Here is a 16,340-nt window from a genome sequence, read left to right as displayed (position 1 = left end):
AACATACCATCTATAACAGCTTCTATACATCAATACCTGCCCAGGAGCAGCCATTAGCAGCTCTCAGCATAACAATATTAATACCTCATTGAGGAGAAAGGAATGCAGTTCAAAACTCATTGAGGTGAAAGGAGAGAGAGCAAGTGCTCATCTGTTACTGCCAGATTGCCCCCCTTAGATTCATGCCTGCAAGAGACCCTCCTTGCACAGCTCTCTTTTCTCTCATGCAGAAGAGGGCTTTGCTGTCTCTGTGACTCACAAATGCTAGCAGCAGCTCCCTGATTGCTGACATTGCTACCCCCTGACAAGGATTGCAGGCTCAGCTGTGAGCAACTGAAGACTTTAAGGCTGCGTCTACACTGGCTGCGAGTTCTTGCACAAGTAAACTGATGTTCTAATGTATGAAATCAGTGCTTCTTGCGCAAGAACTCTGATGCTCCCGCTCAGCAATAAGCCCTCTTGTGCAACTGTTCTTGCGCAAGAGGCCAGTGTAGACAGGCAACATGGATTTCTTGCGCAAGAAAGCCCTATGGCTAAAATGGCCATTGGAGCTTTCTTGCACAAAAGAGTGTCTCTACACTGGCATGGATGCTCTTGCTCAAAAGCACATCTCTTGCGCAAACGCACATGCCAGTGTAGACGCTCTCTTCTGGAAGAGTTTTGCACAAGATCATGCCAGTGTAGACGTAGCCTTTCTGTTGGGGGATTACGAGAACCTCGGTAGTAACCACTGGGCTTGTGATGTAACTGGGAGAAGTAATAGGTGCAGGAAGCAAGGGGAAGCTTTACTGTATACAGTGAGCTGTGCTATGGAGGGAGGCTATCTGGAAAGCATCTGCTACAAGATGCCTGGGTTCTGTTATGTGTGTAAAAGAGCAGACGAAGAATAGGTACACGCGGTGGAAGGGACTGTTTTGCGGTGACAGAAACAGGCCAGACAGTGCAATGCACTGGGATAGGCTGGAAATACTCTGGAACACTCACCCTGACCTCTACTTACACCTCTGGAATCCTCCTGGAGGATAAACCATGGGCCTAGGGTCCATGCCCGCTGTCCCAGCTCTGGCCCTGTGGAAGTTAAGACTATAATAGCCATTCTGTACCAGACCAATGGTCTGTCTATCCCAGTCATCTGACAGCAGCCCATACCAGGTCACATCCTGACTGTTTTGGTTAATAGCCATTGATAGCATCAATACAAATTCTTCTAATTCTTTTTTTAGCCCTAATATGGCCTTATAAAATCCCAACAAGACGTTCTATAGGATGACTGGACATTGTGTGAAACAGTACTGCCTTCTGTCTTAAACCTGATGCCTGTTAATTTCACTGGGTGACCCCTAGCTCTTCTGTTATGTGAGAGAGTAAATAAATGGAAAAGCTGTACTCTCCCTGCCATCTTCTGCCCTCCTCACCCTCTCTCTCCCAGAAAATCTGCTGCAGCCTCACGCAGGAGCCATCTCCGGTAATGCAACTCCACTGATCACTAAATTAGAGCTAAATTCATATTCAGGCTATTGCACAAACTCTCAAACCATCCTGTTACATTTCTGTAACAGATGAAACAGAGGGAGATCTGTACATCATGCACATTTTTTTAAAACCTTAGAAAATACTTCTCTCCTCATGTGGTATTATGTAAGTTGAGCTCAACCAAGCAGTTGAGCTGTCTCTTGTAATAAAAGAGCAAAGGGTACTATATCTATTGAAGATACCCATTGCCCCAGTAGATGAGGAGTGCATCTTAAACTTTAGTTTAATGCATTTATCATCACAGCATCCCTGTGAGATTGGAAGAATATTGCTTCCCTTTCTCTCAAAGGTTCCTTCTATTAATTTCCCTGGACATTAGAAGCCTAAATACCTTTAATGGATCTCAATCTAGGTGATTTGCCCAAGATCACATAGGAAGTTGGTAGAACAAAGAACTGAACTAGGTGCCACACTACTGCCCAAACTATTGGGCCATCCTTCCTCTCCTGGCAGGTGTGGATTTTCATTGTTGCATTAAAAATACACTGTTGTATTAGGTTAGATGGACTGATAGAAAAGTTCAGATTTGAATGTGAGCTTTGTGGCTCAGATCTATCTGTTAAATTCAAGAAGAACTGGGGAAAAAATGAAAATATTAGTAGTTCCTGCTGTACTTGAAAATGGATCCATTCAACTGTCGCCGGTTTTAGCATGACTTTTCTAGCCATCTTTGTTTTGTAAGAAGATCATTCTAGTTAAATAGGACTTTGTCCTCTCTTTTCTCTCATTTGATCCTGCCACTGAGTAAAAATGCTAACTATGCAGTGGCACCAGAGCAGAAGTCAGACTCACTGCAGGATGGAAGTTAAGAGCAAAAAATATATATCTTCTTGAACAATAATCTTCAAAGGTAAAGAGGCTTTGAATTTTCCTGCGAGTCCATACAACCTACCCACATTCGGAAGTCACCAGCCTCCACTGCAAAAGTCCCTTTCGCTATGTTGCTCGCTAGAATAGGAATGTCCTCTTCAGCTTCTTAAATCTTTCCTGAGGCGGGGAGAGATGACGAGAGGAGAGGTTTGTAAGAATAAAATATTGTAACTGAGAATATGTATTTAGTTTACTTTGCTTAGATATGCCTAGGTGCTTGCCTGTCATCTCCCAAGGGGATTAGCAGATGGTTCACAGCACTGCTGCTTAACTGCACAAATCCACACTTCTTTTTTGTGAACTTTTTTAGTTTTGCATTGTTTCCAAGCAGACCAAATTATAACCCAGAGTGCTGGATATTTGTGAAAACGTCAAACAAATAAACCTAGGCTAAATATAAAGAGGGGTTATTTTTGCCTTCTGTGGATAATCAATAATTTCCTTTCTATCCACGCTATTAAAAACCAACAATGTTCAGGTTTTCAGTTGCCCTATGTCCACTGAAACCACACACATTATTAAAGCATGAATATAGAAAGCAGTGTTCAAATATGATTTTATTCTGAGAGACAAGTTCATTTTACACAGATCCCACAACATGCTCAATTTTAGTTTAGATAAGACATTAAGGACTACAAAGGTATTTAGGTTCCTAACTCTCATTGAAATCAATAGAAACTAAGAGCCTAATGGGAATTAAGAGCCTACGTAAATTTGAGGATTCTGGCTTGGGTCTGCTTTGCATAAACATAGCAGTGGGCATAGCTTACTAAACTTTGTAATAAAATAACTGTTTTGTTAACTTTACCAATTGAAGTCCTATTTGTATTACAAAATCAAAGTTTGCTGTAAGTAGGTCAGGGAATACACAGCTTGTAAATGGGTCCCCTTACCTCATATAAACATGATAATAATTGTAGCACAGATGACCCTTAAGTATACTTTATCAGGAAACTGGCACCTTACACAGTCATAAAAATTAATGTTTTTTTTTCATAATTTAGCCCAACAGAGTTCTTTCTGTGGAAGACAGTTCATTGTTTTTTACTCTTGCACAAACATCAACAGAGCTAATTTCCAATTATAAGGGACTGTTTTTCCCTCACTGACACCAGTGCAACTGAAAGTATAAAGAGGCATAGCAAGGGCAGAATTTGTCCTTCTGGATCTTTGTTACTGGTGAGGATCTATTAGTCAGAATCAATCCAGCTAGGCTGTCAAACCCCAGACTAGGTTTGATTTGGCAATTAGAAAGAGTGGCCCTATATTTTCAAGAGTGACTTGATTTGAGGAACTTCAGTTTTTGAGTGGCTAGCCTGAGACATTTTTAAGATGCCTGAATGCAGAAAATGTGGACAATCTGGCCACCTCAAAATGTGTCCGGTTGGCACCCAAAACCTGAGGCTCTGGAAGAACGTTACTTCTGAAAATAAAGATTATGCTTGTAAACTAAGCACACATGACATGGTGACTGAGAAACTGATGCTATTTGTAAGAAGTCATTTGTAACAGGATCACTTTTCAGAGAGCTACAGTGCTTTAAATCTCTGCCATTTTTGGTCAGATGCCAATATGGTGTACATATCTGGTGGCACAAGACTCTGTTTGCACTAGGAAAAGGCCTCCCTCAACTGGCCTTCTTATCATATGTGCAACATGCCTCAGGTGGCACATGACCAGAATCTATCACTGAATTTGGTCCACTGGTTAAAATCAGAATTATTAGCTTCCCTGGCTTCGGGAAGAATGAGGTTCTGACAAGGCATGGGAAGTGAACACTGATCCATGCCTCTCTTTCTCTCCCTCCCCTCAACTGTTGATGATAAAAAAAGAGGCTAGGAACTAGGTCAATAGGTCAAACCTGTTTTCAGCACCATTAGCAAAAGCATAAGCAAGGTCATGTTCCATCAGATATGGATCACACTTCCTGTAACTAAGTTAAAAATGAGTTGCCCCATCTACAGTAGCAGCTAAACCATTTTCATCATCTTTTGAAGTAGTTCAGGAAAAGACAGGGAAACAAAAGGATGCCAGATAACACTGGGTAATGCACTACTAAAAGACAGATAAATATGATGGTGACAAATACAGTATCAGAGCCTATACAGAAGAGAGCAAACCCAATGCTTATAATTGTTACAGGCAACAAATCATTTTCCTATTGCCACAGAAACTAAAGGGCATTTAATGGTGAGTCCTGTTTACATGGTTAGGGTTAAATTGACAGCTAGTTCATAATCAGAAAGGAACTTTCCTTCTGGTCCTACAGGGCCCAATCCTGTGAGTTTATAGGCAAATACTTATTTTTACTAATGTGAGGAGTCCCATTTAAGACAGCAGGATTAGTCACATGAGTAAAATTAGGCATTGGTGTAAGTAGAAGTTGCAGGATCAGGGCTGTAGCTTTTATTGCCTTCCTACACAGCACCCAGTGGGATTATCCATTAGTTTCAGGTGTTCAAATCACTCAGGCTCAATTTCCTTTGCTGAGAGGGAAGCAAGCACTGTGCCTTCTAGTTTCCTTCTCTTTTGTTGGGGGGGGGGAGAAGCCAGGTGGCATCTTTAGTTCCCCTCTCCAGATTAGGATTTAATTGTATTCCTGGTGAGTCTGTTCTGGTTGCACTCAGTCTTTCAGATGAATGTTTCATCAATATGATTAGGATCACATCCCTCAGTCTAGTCTATTTACACAATCTGTTGTGACAGCTCAGAGTCTAGTACTCCCCAAAGGAAATATTAGATACCACCCTATCACTTTATTCAAATCATATTTTGCACACCACTCTTTCAGCCTAATACTATGCTCCTCTGGATTGTATTTTGTGATCTCCAGCAGGCACTAAAAATCCTTCCTGAAAAAGGGAGATTAATATTTCTATTAGCCCTCAAATTGAGTGGCGGGTTTGTTGGGGAAAAGGAGGCAGAAAAGGTTTCCTTGTAGCCACAAATACCCTGCAGGAAAGGGAACACTGGCAAATCCTGCGATTCTCAAGAGGGTGGGAGGCAAATAACACCCCCCCCCCCCAAGCAATCCCCCCTCAGAAGAGCTGTGTGTAAACTCAACGCTTGTCTCTCGCCCACTTGGCCCCATGCAGGCTATTACCTCACCCACCTTGTCTCTCCCAAGGGACCAGCCAGGCCGCGCAGACGAACCCCTCCGGCCCCCACTGCGAGGCGGGGAGGGGAATGGCCCGCGTGTGCCGCAGGTACTGGGGGAGGGGGCGCTAATGTTGAGCCGCAGCCGGCACAAGGCTCGCTCCGTCTTGCCGGGCCCGGCTTCCAGCCCGCGGGGGAGGGGCAGGCGGGCACCAGGCGGCTGCAGCCGCTAGATGGAGCAAGGCCCCCGCCCCGGAGGAGAGAGCGGACTGGCGGCTTCGCGAGTGGTCAGCCCGCCAGCGCCTCCTCCCTGGGGCGGAGCCGCCCCCCGGGGCCGCCGCTTCCTGCCGAGGCTGGAGAGTTTCCTAGAGCCGGGGGAAGGGCCCCGCTGCCGCCTCCTTTCGCCGGGCGGGCCGGCCCGCGGCTCGGGCATCGCAGCGGGGCGCGCTTAGAGGCGGGCTGGTCCCCTGAGGACACCGCTTCTTTCCCAGCCGGGCGAGCCTTGTTCTGGGCCCCTCCGGCCGCAGCCGGGCTGCCTGGCGGAGCCGCCAACAGCGCAGGGCCCCTCCCCGTGCCTCGGCTGGCGCCCGGCGGGACAGAGGGTGGCGAAGCGGCGCCCCAAGCGTTGGCTTTCTAAGGGGCGCGGGCCTTGCCCGTAATCAAGGGCGGGGGGCGCTCGGGACGGGCATCAGCTCTGACGCCAGCAGAAAATGGGTGAGCCCCTGAGCCGCTTCTCTAAGGGCACGCACCGGGGAAAGCGGCAAAGGGGTGAAAACAAGCACGATCCATCCGTGCGCCTGTCTTGTTCCTGGGACAAGTAGCCCGGGAGCTTCCTGTCCGTTGACCGAGCTGGATTGGCTCCGTTGTAAGGCGTAGCGGAGGGGGTCGCTATTGGGCCTTTATTTACTGCGGGGTAACATCGACATCAACAAGGCTGCCCCGCTGCAACAAAGCCCCCTTTGCACAGAAAGTTCATTAAATCCGGAGCCGGGCTCGCTTGGCACATGACGCACGTGCCTTCCCCTTCGGGGGACGGGGGGAGCAAACAAATCACAACACAATCGAGTGATAAAAACAACCCCCTGGCTCGAGGGGCGCTTGGCATAATTCGCGTTTGCCTCGCTTGAGGAATAAAAGAAATTGAGGAGTTAAGAGTGAAACCTAAGCCCTTTGATACATTCACCTGCAGACTGGGGGGGGGGGGGGAGCCCCTGCAGTTCAATATTTAAAACGTTAGCGTGAGACCTGCTTTGTTGAGTCTAGCTCCTTTGGGCAGCGTTTTCCAGTCGAGGCGTTTTCAGGGGAGTTGAGCAGGGAGCTTCAAGTGTTTCAAAGGAAAATAAGGTCTGCTAAGAAATATACAGCAAGGACCCGACTCCTGAGATGCACTTGTAAGCTGCATCCTCTTCACACCCGCGGTAGATTTCTCTTGGCCCTATTCAGCTGGAGGAGGAGGGAAGCGGGCCAAGCAGAGGAAGGCGCTGAACTTCAGTATAGGAGCTGACAAACAATACTAGCGGCGTCACTTAGGTTCAGCGCCCAACAATAAATAAGTTTCGTTTTGATGCCAAAAGCCATCCCGCCCTGCTGCGAACGGGAGGACTGGCTCCTAGATGACTAAGGGACAAGCGCGCCCCTCTTGAGCGTCCCAGAAACGGCCACCACTCAACGGGGATGGGCGCTGCAGCTCCCACCCGGCTCCAGCCGTCTCTGGAAAGCCAGCCACAGGGACTCTGGTGTCCTTAAAACGTGATCCCTCTAGGGCTGGCGGCAGGCAGCTACCCTCCCCTTATGGGTGGCGGGAGAACAAAGTTAAACAGTGATGGGACCATAAAGCAAGCTTTGAAAGGGGCTACACAAACGGATCACTCGCTCTCCAGGGGGAGCCTGTTCTTTGACAAACGCTCGCCATCACTGGGGTGGGAAAAGGAAATGTCCCAATAATTGGCACAGACCGGATCATCTCTTTTTCAACACGGCAGCCGCTAGGAAGCGAAAGTTAATACCAGCAAACGAATTCAAACACTGAGCCACTGCAGTGTTTAACCAGAAATCCGATTCGGCGATCTCGCTACGGTCGAGCCTTTCCTTAATGCTCTATTTATTTAAGACGGGTTTAGAACTCCTCCTTCCTCTGTGCCTGAATAGATTCGAGTCTCGTCTCTTGCCCACAAAAGCGATTGAAACGTGCTAGGCACGGGCTGCATGTGTAGACTAATTCCATGGCTCCCCAGAATGTCAACAGAAAAGGGAAAATAAAGAGCTGTAGTCTTGTAAATCAAACCGTGGGTTCCGGATCCAACATAACTGTTGGCTTTCTAGCTGAGCCTACTTCGGTTTGGATCTCAGCGCACCTATGCCTCGGTCACTCTGGGACGCTTCTCAGAAGTTATATGAAAGGAAAAATAATCTTTGGGATTTTCAAAACCTGCAGTGAAGCTTTAGCCGCTCATTGTGTTTGTCTCTGCAAATCACATTAGGAAGCAAACACTGGTGTAGTTAACTTTTTATCTACTGCTAATGTAAACAAATAAGCAGCATCTAGCCCCTTGATCTTTATTTAAATATAGACTTGTTTATCGGTGTCAGCCTATGAAGATTAATTAGATACATTTATTCACAATTTCGTGTCTGGCACCCCATTTTAGGAATGCCTTATAATCACAAGGTGTTAATTGGGGCCAGCCAGGCACTTATGTTTCTATTAAACTGTGCGAGGACTTTTCACAAGTTCATTTTACTATGCAGTGCAAAAATATACAGATTTGAAACACACTGCAATCGAATCGTGCTCCTAAACTCGGTGGAATTGGCATTTTGCAACGGTGAGAAGGCAGCTTAGAAAAGCGATTTCGTTAAAATTCCATTACAGACCTAGTTCGTAACTAAAGAGGCAGAAATGCGGATGCAGTTTTAAGGGACTTAAAATTGAAACAAAAATCAGATAATTACTCCGCATTGATCATTTCTTCCAGATCTGCCCCAGCATCAAGATTTGGTAACCCTGGCCCGATCGGCTCTCCTCTCCCACCCCAGCTTCGGCTTGGCTGAAGTTCAAGCCCATTTGAGAGTTCGGGAGAAGTATGGGAGGACAAACGACTGCGTGTTTGTGCAAAGCGGAACGATTCATTGCAACACCGAAAACTCCAAACTAAACGAATCTCTCGAAATCCTAGATGATCCTTTTTTCTAGCCTGAAAGAGGCTCAGACTCAAGGTTTGATGGCAGCTGCTGGCCCCTCTTCAGAAGACTTACGGGAAACGTCCAGGCGTTTTGCATGCTAACATTTGCAAGGTCCGTGAAAAGGGGTTGATGCAAATGCGCCCTTGATTGCGTTAGCTCAGGCAGGGAGGTTCCCGTTTCTAAAGGTTTGATTTATTTGGTTTGCACTTGGGGCAGTGCTGGTAGCTTAATCCTATTACTAGCTGCATTTCAGTTCGTCCCTTTCCCCCCCATGCAAAACGTGCCTGCCTTTGGGATCTGAGCTAGGTCGCCTTGCTGAGCGCTCCCCCCCCCCAGTGCATTATTGCGGGAGAAATGAGTTTCTCCTAACACCAGCGAAACACATTTCTGGCTGGTCCCGCAAAAGAAACGGGGCAGCTTAAAAGCGGTGGCTCTAGCCTCGCTGGAAACTTAGCTGCTGCTCGAAATCACACCACAAACTCCTGCCTCCCCCGCCTCGAGAATACCCCCCTGCAGTCACCAGGCTGGGGAACTCCTGCCCCATCTCTCGCACCGCCTCGCTGCTGCAGCGCTTCTTGGCGGCGAAGCTCACTGGAGGCGATAAGTGAAATTCACAAGTCTCCCCGCAGCTGGGAGCCGGCCCGAGCGAATGCCTCGCCGCCCCCTCCGCAGCGGGGAGGGCCTGGCAGCGGTGCCGAGCAGAGCTTTGAAGGCAGCACGCACGGGGCTCGGGCTAGCTGGCTCCTGGGCCGGCCCCTACGCGTGTCACTTTGCAGGGAGAACGTGCAACCGCAGTGGGGTGAGTGCTGCTCAACCCCGGCCTGCAGCGGAGCGGGCTGGGTTGTAGCTGCTACCTACCGCAGACTAGCGAGACTGGGGGGAGGTGAAGGACCCAGCCATGCTCTGGGGAGATGTCTGCCCTCTGCACCTCATGTACAGAAGGGGAGACTAGACTCGACTCGACTCTCCCCCGCAGGAAAGACTCCTTGATTGTAGTTAAGCTACCCCGGCTGCAACCCGGGCAAGGACTAGCTCCGAAGCCCCCTACGGCGAGGCCTAGGGGAAGATGGGAGCCTCTAGTGCCCCTCTCACATATGTTGTCAATAAAACCCTAAAATTGCCCTGCCCAGTAGGGGAGGGGGGTAGAAACATCAGGACTCTAGCGACTCAGCCCCTGCTAACTGCAAAAGCCAGTAGAGTTAGAATACCCCCTCCCCCACGCTCCCATGAACTGCGGTGGTTAGCTATTTGTTCGTGCAGTTCGACCCTCTGACCATCACTGTGCGTTTGGAAGAGAGAAATTCGCTTCTTCCCCCCTAGCTCTTCCACGAGCGGCCCAATTATCCTTGGACAATTACCTCCTCCCGCCACTTAAGACCTTTAGTAAGACAATGAGGCACCTTTAGGAGCTTGGGAACTCCCCAAACAGTACCTACCCCATGCGAGGATCAGCTCTAGCTGCTAAGGAACAATTACACCCTGCATTTTTCAACAAAAGTCCCTCTACAGCAACGTTGGAAGGGAGGAGGAGAGAATGAAAAGATCTGTTCTAGCCCCAGCACACATCACATTTATTAAAAATTACTATTATGTACATAGAAAAATCCAAGAGAAAAAACGTTGAGACATTTGTGTGCCAGTGCTTCAGGGTTTGCATTATTTTGAAACATCTGAAATTAGTTGCAAGGAGAATGGATAAATTACATCACTTTCAAGTTAATACAGGGCAGCTGAAGAATCACTTTACCTACAAGTCAGTATAGATACCTTTGATATACTTTCAGCAATGCATTTTTAATGCTGCATTAAAAGTTTGCTGGAATAATCAAAAATGCTTTTATAACTCCAAAGCACCAGCTTCATATGATCCCAACCAGACCTCTAATATGTAGACTATTTATACAATGTATTCCACAGTACTCTACAGTGTACCTAAACAAATACTGCTGTACACTTTAATTTTTTTGGCCACACTGGTCAAGTTCACCCTCATAACACCCATTCGCCCCCCCTCCAGAATTAAGTTATTTTATCCCATCCAACCCTACAGAAAGCCAGATTTGGTCATCAAACCCATGGCCTGGGTAGTGGGGTTTTACGCAAAAAAATTTCATTAAAATTTTTTTAAAAAGGATCCTCCCTTCCTGTGTTATCTTCCGTCCAAGCAGTCCTCACTGAGCTGAGTTAGACACCGCTGATAGGGCAGATGATAGTGTTGATGAGGCCTACGCTATCTGAAGTGAAGTGTAGCATTTTCAGACACCTCTCAGAGACCTGGACACAGAGTTTAGGATACAAACCTATATCTCCTGTTTGGTAGTGCACAGCACTTACCTCTAGGCCACTGAGCCAGCCAAACTGTACACTTTAGTGTCTCCAATAAATAAGCTGCATTGTGAAAGACTTGATCCTGCTTACAACCCCTTACGGTTCCTTCCAAATTTAAGATCAAATTACAATACAAATTCCCTCCTCACCCAGTTACCTCCAGCAGTCAAAAAGCTTTGGCACCTTCTATAGAATTATACAAAACAATTCAAGGTGGAAGGCAAGAATCTTTTTGGCAACTTATTCAGAAACAAAACAACCCCAAACAAACAAACAAAACCCCAAAGCCACCCTGAAAGTTTAGCCAATGGGGATGAAATAATGCTTTAAGTAGTAGTATAGAAAGCGTAGTAGCCCATGCCTTTTGAAGTGTCTTTGCTATAGTCCTCAGCATTCATGTCTTCACATTTCATTGTTGGAGAATTTTCATTACTGGAAGTGCTAGGAGAGAGTCGTCTTCTCTTACAAGCACTAGTGTAGACACCAGAATCATTTGAATCTAGAGATTTTATGGAAGGTGGGGTCTCTATCCAAGATGAGCTGATTTCTTCTTTAACCTTCTCTTTGGGAAGCTGGTCTTCGGAGAAACCTGGAGGACTTGTTCGGGAGGTCCAAGTTAACCCAGTTGTCATTTTTCTCTGATAAGAACCTCTGCTTCCCCAGCCTGCCATGGAAGGGAACGTTGGATCAGGATAATATCCCAAGGCATGGGATGTCTGCAATGGAAGAGATTTAATGCCATAGGGGAGCAAGGTGCTAGGAGAATATTCAGTTTCATAAGAGTTCATGTCCAGTTTGTTGGTACCAGGCTGCTGCACCGGTGCAACAAACCATCTCTGTGGAGGATTGGCCACCTCTTCATTCTGCTGAGGAGAGAGTAGGCCGTTTGTCTGAGGTACAGTTCTCTCACCATTGTAAAATCTGGCGGGTGGCAAGTTGTTGACAAACTGTTCCTGGAAAAATGGTTGCACGCTGTACCGGGCTCCTGGGACAATCTGGTGGGATCTAGGAGAATCCGTGGGAGATGGAGTTAATCTGTCATTTTCTGAAGCTGTGTACATGCTACAATATAAAAGAGAAATGCTAAGTGTTGGTCTTTACAATTCCATGGACTATTCAAAATAAACAGGGACTCAACTACATGCCAACAATATAAATCTGGGATTTAGGGTACTTGATAGATTGTTCTTGCAAAGTCAAAGTCCAGTTTTACATTGGTCCACAATTCAGGGGTCACTTTCAAGTTTAAGAATTCTAAGTACAGCTCGTTTCTCAAAGCATAGGCATATACTATACTGAAAGTAACTTTTCACAAATCATTACTTTTAACATACCAAAAAAAGCGTGACCAGCATCTTTGAGTGGCATCCATAGGGTTTAAAAAAAAACAACCCACACACCTCAAGACAAAGTAAACCATGAACCTCTTTTGTACCACCACACAGTACCCTGGATCTTGTGAAAACTTTAAAACAAGAGGCTCTACTCCTATAGGGTGTTGCCAGCTCTGTTAGACAACATTTATGGTCACCCACCCAACAACAGAAAACCATGTTACACCATCTATTGTAGCTGCAGATATAACTTCCCTGAAATAAGTTTCTTTAAGGACAGGTCAAAACTATGCCTTCCAAACAGTTACATTATACTAAGGTAGGAGAAGTTTATACTTACGAATCATAGTTGTCCCTGAAGCCTTTTGCAAAAGGATTATGGTCAATTTTAAGTTGTGTGATCTAGGGAGAAAGTGAAATGGCATTAAATTTCTTAATTGCATCAGGCACCTCCTGCCATCGATTTTTACCACCTTTAAACCCCCTCCTGACTTACATCGGTATTTTGATATGCGGTCACTGCTATGAACTGAGTTTCCGGGAAAATAAATGTCTGCGTCTTTGAAGAGTCATTGAGATCTTCAACCCCATCTTCCGTCACTTCCACAATATGAAGTCGAGGTTGGTACTTGTGTAAAGACTGGAGTACTATCATCTAGAAGGAACAATACATAAAAGTATAGTCTAACATACTGTTCAGATAAAAAGTACCTACAAAGTGCTAACCACAGGGAAGGGGGGAAAAAGATATTTGGAAGGTGATCATTTAGTCTTCATACATAGAGATCTTAAATTGTAATCCTTAATTTCATTACAATAGTTTTTGAAGTACAACAGTGTACAAAAGTAAACCGCTTGAGAGAACTAGAGAGACCACATTATGCAGAGACTAAACAGAAGGAAGGGGAAGGTTTTTCACCTTTTATCATTCCATATCTGTTGAGAGCTCCATTTGACTTAGATGATCTTAATTTATTTTTAAAATTCAAGATATGCAAATCAAGGGAATACTGAACCCCCCTGCCCCCCCAGTTCATCACTATGTGATGTTAGCTTTATGGATTTAAGGGCACTATCATGTCATTTACCTGTGTATTATTATTGTTAGCACCTTTGTTATTGGTCAGCTTCAGTTTTCCAAAAGAGATCTCCTGCCTCATCCAGTGAGCCCCAGTGTTTGGGGACTCAGGGTGAACATACACCTTGTTGCCTATGAAAGAGGGAAAGTGTCAGGATTACAGGAAGAGTTCAGTACACACAATTTAGAGAACAGAAACTGGAATTCGTTTCATCTGAGGAAGTGGGTTTTACCCACGAAAGCTAATGATACCATCTACAAGTTTGGTTAGTCTTTAAGGTACTACCAAACTATTTGTTGCCAAGTTTCTCCAGAAACTGGAGTGACAGGGATCATCTCTAGCACCAGAAATCGGGCAAGGTGCAGCGAGGCAGATGCATAGAAGGTAATCAGTCCTTAGGGGCTGCTGGATTCGAGGAAGGACAAGCCTGCACCTTTGTATATGGAATTCTGTGGTTTCATTTAATGCCCCCGCTTGGCTTTGGGACAGCGCAGAGAAACCATCTTCCAGACCAGGGATTTCTCGCGCATTTGACACCCATCCCGCGCCTTGAAAGCTGGCTCCAGCATTTTGCGGGTTGCCCTGCACATGCCCCATGGGATGTGCCTCCGAACATGACTGGGGGGCAGCGGGTGAGGCGGGCTGGCTTGGGAAGGTTTTGCAGAGCAAGAAAGATCAGAGCCCAGGCCCCAGGAGCCTGCCCGCCGTTCGTACCTTGCATGTTGTTGTCCGCTTTCCCGCACGTCACCCACTTGCCCCCCTGGAAGCGCCAGTGGTTGGGATCGGCCAGCACTACCTCCACGAACACGTTGTAATGGGCCGTGGGGCTCAGGCCCGTGATGTTGAAGCTCAGGAAGGGAAACATCCGCCTGCGAGGAGAAAAACGCGGAGACCGAGCAGGTCACCGGCGCTCCCGGGAAGGGCTCAGGGGCGGCTGCAAAGGTGCCCGGCGCCGGGGAAAGGCGCAAAGCAGCGACGCTCGGAGCCTAACCAGGGAAACTGAGGCACGGACCGGGTTCTCTCCCCGCCTTTGATCGTGTCCTGCATTTGGAGGGGCACAGCCAGGCTCGCTCAGCGGCGCTGGGAGGGAGCAGCCCCGCCACCGCGCCACCCTTCCCACTCGGGAATCGCTGTTAACGGCTAGACGGCAACATCCCCGGGACGCCGCCCGCTCCCTTTGCCCCCGAGCCCCACCCGGACCCAGCGCGCCTGCCACAAGCCCCGGCCCGAGCCCCATTTCTGGCTCCTTCCCCGGAGAAGGGAACCTCCCCCAGTCCCACCAAGTCCCGCCGCTCCCCGGGCCGGCCGCCTTCCCTTGAGACACCCCAACGAGCCCCCGCTGGCACCGAGCAGGGGTGCAGGGCCAGCGCCGAGCCCGGGGAGCTTCGCTGCCCAGCAGCGCCCGGCCAGCCCCCCGCGCCAAGCCCCGGCAGGGTGTCCCACCGAACCGCAGCCCAAAGCGGCAGCCGGCCCACGCGAACCGGGCGCGGGGGCGCCGCTACCCGGGACAGCGGCTCGGCTCAGCCCTTCCCGGGGCCGGCAGCGCCAGCCGGGGCACAAGGCCACGATGCCCGCCCCGCTGCTCCCGTCGAGTTTTGCGGACTCAAGGGCGGGCCGGGCCCGAGACACGCTCCCGCCCCCCTCGCCCCGGCCCCTCCGTACCTGCCCTGCTTGGTGATGATCATCTCCGTCTGGTGCCGGTGGAACTTGAGCCAGAGCGGGCGGTTGCAAAGGAAAACCTGCGCCCGGAGCCCCGGCCCCGAGCCGGGCACTGCCAAGGCGCCCAGCGCGCCGCACGAGCCCGCCGCCGGGTAGGGGCTGTACAGGGGCCCCGCCGCCCCCTGGCCGTACTGGTAGCCGCCTCCGCCGCCCCCGAACTGCGCCCGGCCGCCCGGCGAGCACACTGCGGCCGAGAAGCCGCCCGGCGAGAGCATGGGGCCGTAGGGGTAGCGCGCCCCGCCGGGCGCTGGGTAGACGGAGCCGTGCTGCGCTGCGGGCGCGTAGGGGAAGAGCGAGCAGGGCCCGCCCAGCTCGGCGCCCTGCGGCCCGGGGGACTGCAGGTAGTAGCGCTCGGGGCTCAGGCTGTCCAGGGGGTAGCGCGCCGCGGCCGGGGGCAGCTCGGGCTCCCCGCAAGGGGCCGCCTTGCGCCCGTCCGGGCCGCCCTGCTTGGAGCCCGCGCCGGGGAAGGGGTCGCCGGCCTCCGCCTCGCTCAGCATGGCCGGCCCGGCGCTGCCGCACTTCTTCTGCCCCTTGTCCAAGTCCAGGCGCTGGGGGGAGCCCGAGGCGGGCTGGCTGCGGGGGCCGCCGCGCGCGCTGCTGCTCTCGGCCGGGTAGAAGGGCGGCCCGGCCAGGCTAGCGGCGCTGCCCAAGAGCTGCTCCCCCAACTGCATCCTCCCCAGCGCCAGCCGGGAGCGAGCCGGGAGCTGCAGTGCCGAGCCGCGGCCCCCCCTCCCGCAAAGTTACCCGGCAACTTTCCCAGCGCGTCGCGGTCGCGGCCCCGCCCCGGGCTCCAGCCCCCACTAGCCGCCGCCTGCCGTGGTCCCCCTCCAAGCATCCACAGCTGCCTCTGCCGGGGAATAAGCCCCACGCTATTTATATAGGCTCGCCGGGCTCCTCAGGCCGCCGGGGAGGGGCTTGGGGAGGTCTAGTTCGTGGCAGCCCCCCTCAGCCTGGCCGGCCCATTGGCTGGCTGGGGTGACACTAATTTAATTAGACAGCTACTAATTGGAACAAGTCACCTGTGACTCCACTTTCCCCCCTTCTAACTGGCTCCTGTGGGGAGAGCCGAGGCGCTTCGCGGGCGGGTTGGGACGGGCGAGGGGAGGCAGGAACGCGAAGGGGATCGCTGGGCGGCGGGGGGAAGCTCCCTGGGATGTCACCGCTCCGCGAGGCGCTGGCAAAGCGACGCTCGCCTGAG

At 49.8% G+C, this 16,340-nt stretch overlaps 1 protein-coding gene and 1 long non-coding RNA gene across 5 annotated transcripts in view; both read right to left on the bottom strand.

Annotated features, from left to right (window-relative positions):
* LOC102446248 (uncharacterized) overlaps positions 1–6,341 on the bottom strand; it is a 63,553-nt gene extending 57,212 nt beyond the window's left edge. For 2 of the 3 annotated variants that reach the window (XR_012901959.1, XR_332801.4), the window contains exons 1-2: positions 5,516–6,341; positions 2,426–2,520 (exon numbers count right to left, since the gene is read on the bottom strand). This is a non-coding gene — a long non-coding RNA (uncharacterized LOC102446248). Of the gene's footprint in view, positions 1–984; positions 1,069–2,425; positions 2,521–5,515 lie in introns of all 3 variants that reach the window. The other variant, XR_003091380.2, reaches the window with a different exon arrangement.
* A 3,534-nt stretch (positions 6,342–9,875) lies between these two features.
* EOMES (eomesodermin) lies at positions 9,876–16,011 on the bottom strand. 2 transcript variants are annotated; one of them, XM_006134309.4, is made up of 6 exons: positions 15,086–16,011; positions 14,138–14,292; positions 13,433–13,554; positions 12,841–12,999; positions 12,685–12,746; positions 9,876–12,015 (listed from the first exon to the last, which is right to left on the bottom strand). In XM_006134309.4, the coding sequence occupies exons 1-6, from the start codon at positions 15,811–15,813 to the stop codon at positions 11,337–11,339; spliced, it is 1,905 nt and encodes a 634-aa protein (XP_006134371.2). In that variant the 5' UTR covers positions 15,814–16,011; the 3' UTR covers positions 9,876–11,336. The 2 variants fall into 2 exon arrangements, with proteins under 2 accessions (XP_006134371.2, XP_006134370.2); XM_006134308.4 differs by having other exon boundaries at positions 9,879–12,072; positions 15,086–16,010.
* Positions 16,012–16,340: the final 329 nt, after the last annotated feature.

The sequence above is a fragment of the Pelodiscus sinensis genome, chromosome 2, assembly GCF_049634645.1.
Source record: "Pelodiscus sinensis isolate JC-2024 chromosome 2, ASM4963464v1, whole genome shotgun sequence".
Classification (NCBI taxonomy): domain Eukaryota; kingdom Metazoa; phylum Chordata; order Testudines; family Trionychidae; genus Pelodiscus; species Pelodiscus sinensis.
The sequence above is the reverse complement of the archived record's forward strand: the minus strand, read 5'-3'. Positions and strand labels throughout refer to the sequence as shown.

Coding starts and splice junctions, on each gene's coding strand:
- EOMES (XM_006134308.4), bottom strand. CDS start 15,813: ATGCAGTTGGGGGAGCAGCTCTTGGGCAGCGCCGCTAGCCTGGCCGGG. Junction 13,555..14,137: donor AGCGGACAACAACATGCAAG/GTACGAACGGCG, acceptor CCTCTTTCATAG/GCAACAAGGTGTATGTTCAC. Junction 12,747..12,840: donor CCGCATATCAAAATACCGAT/GTAAGTCAGGAG, acceptor CTTTCTCCCTAG/ATCACACAACTTAAAATTGA.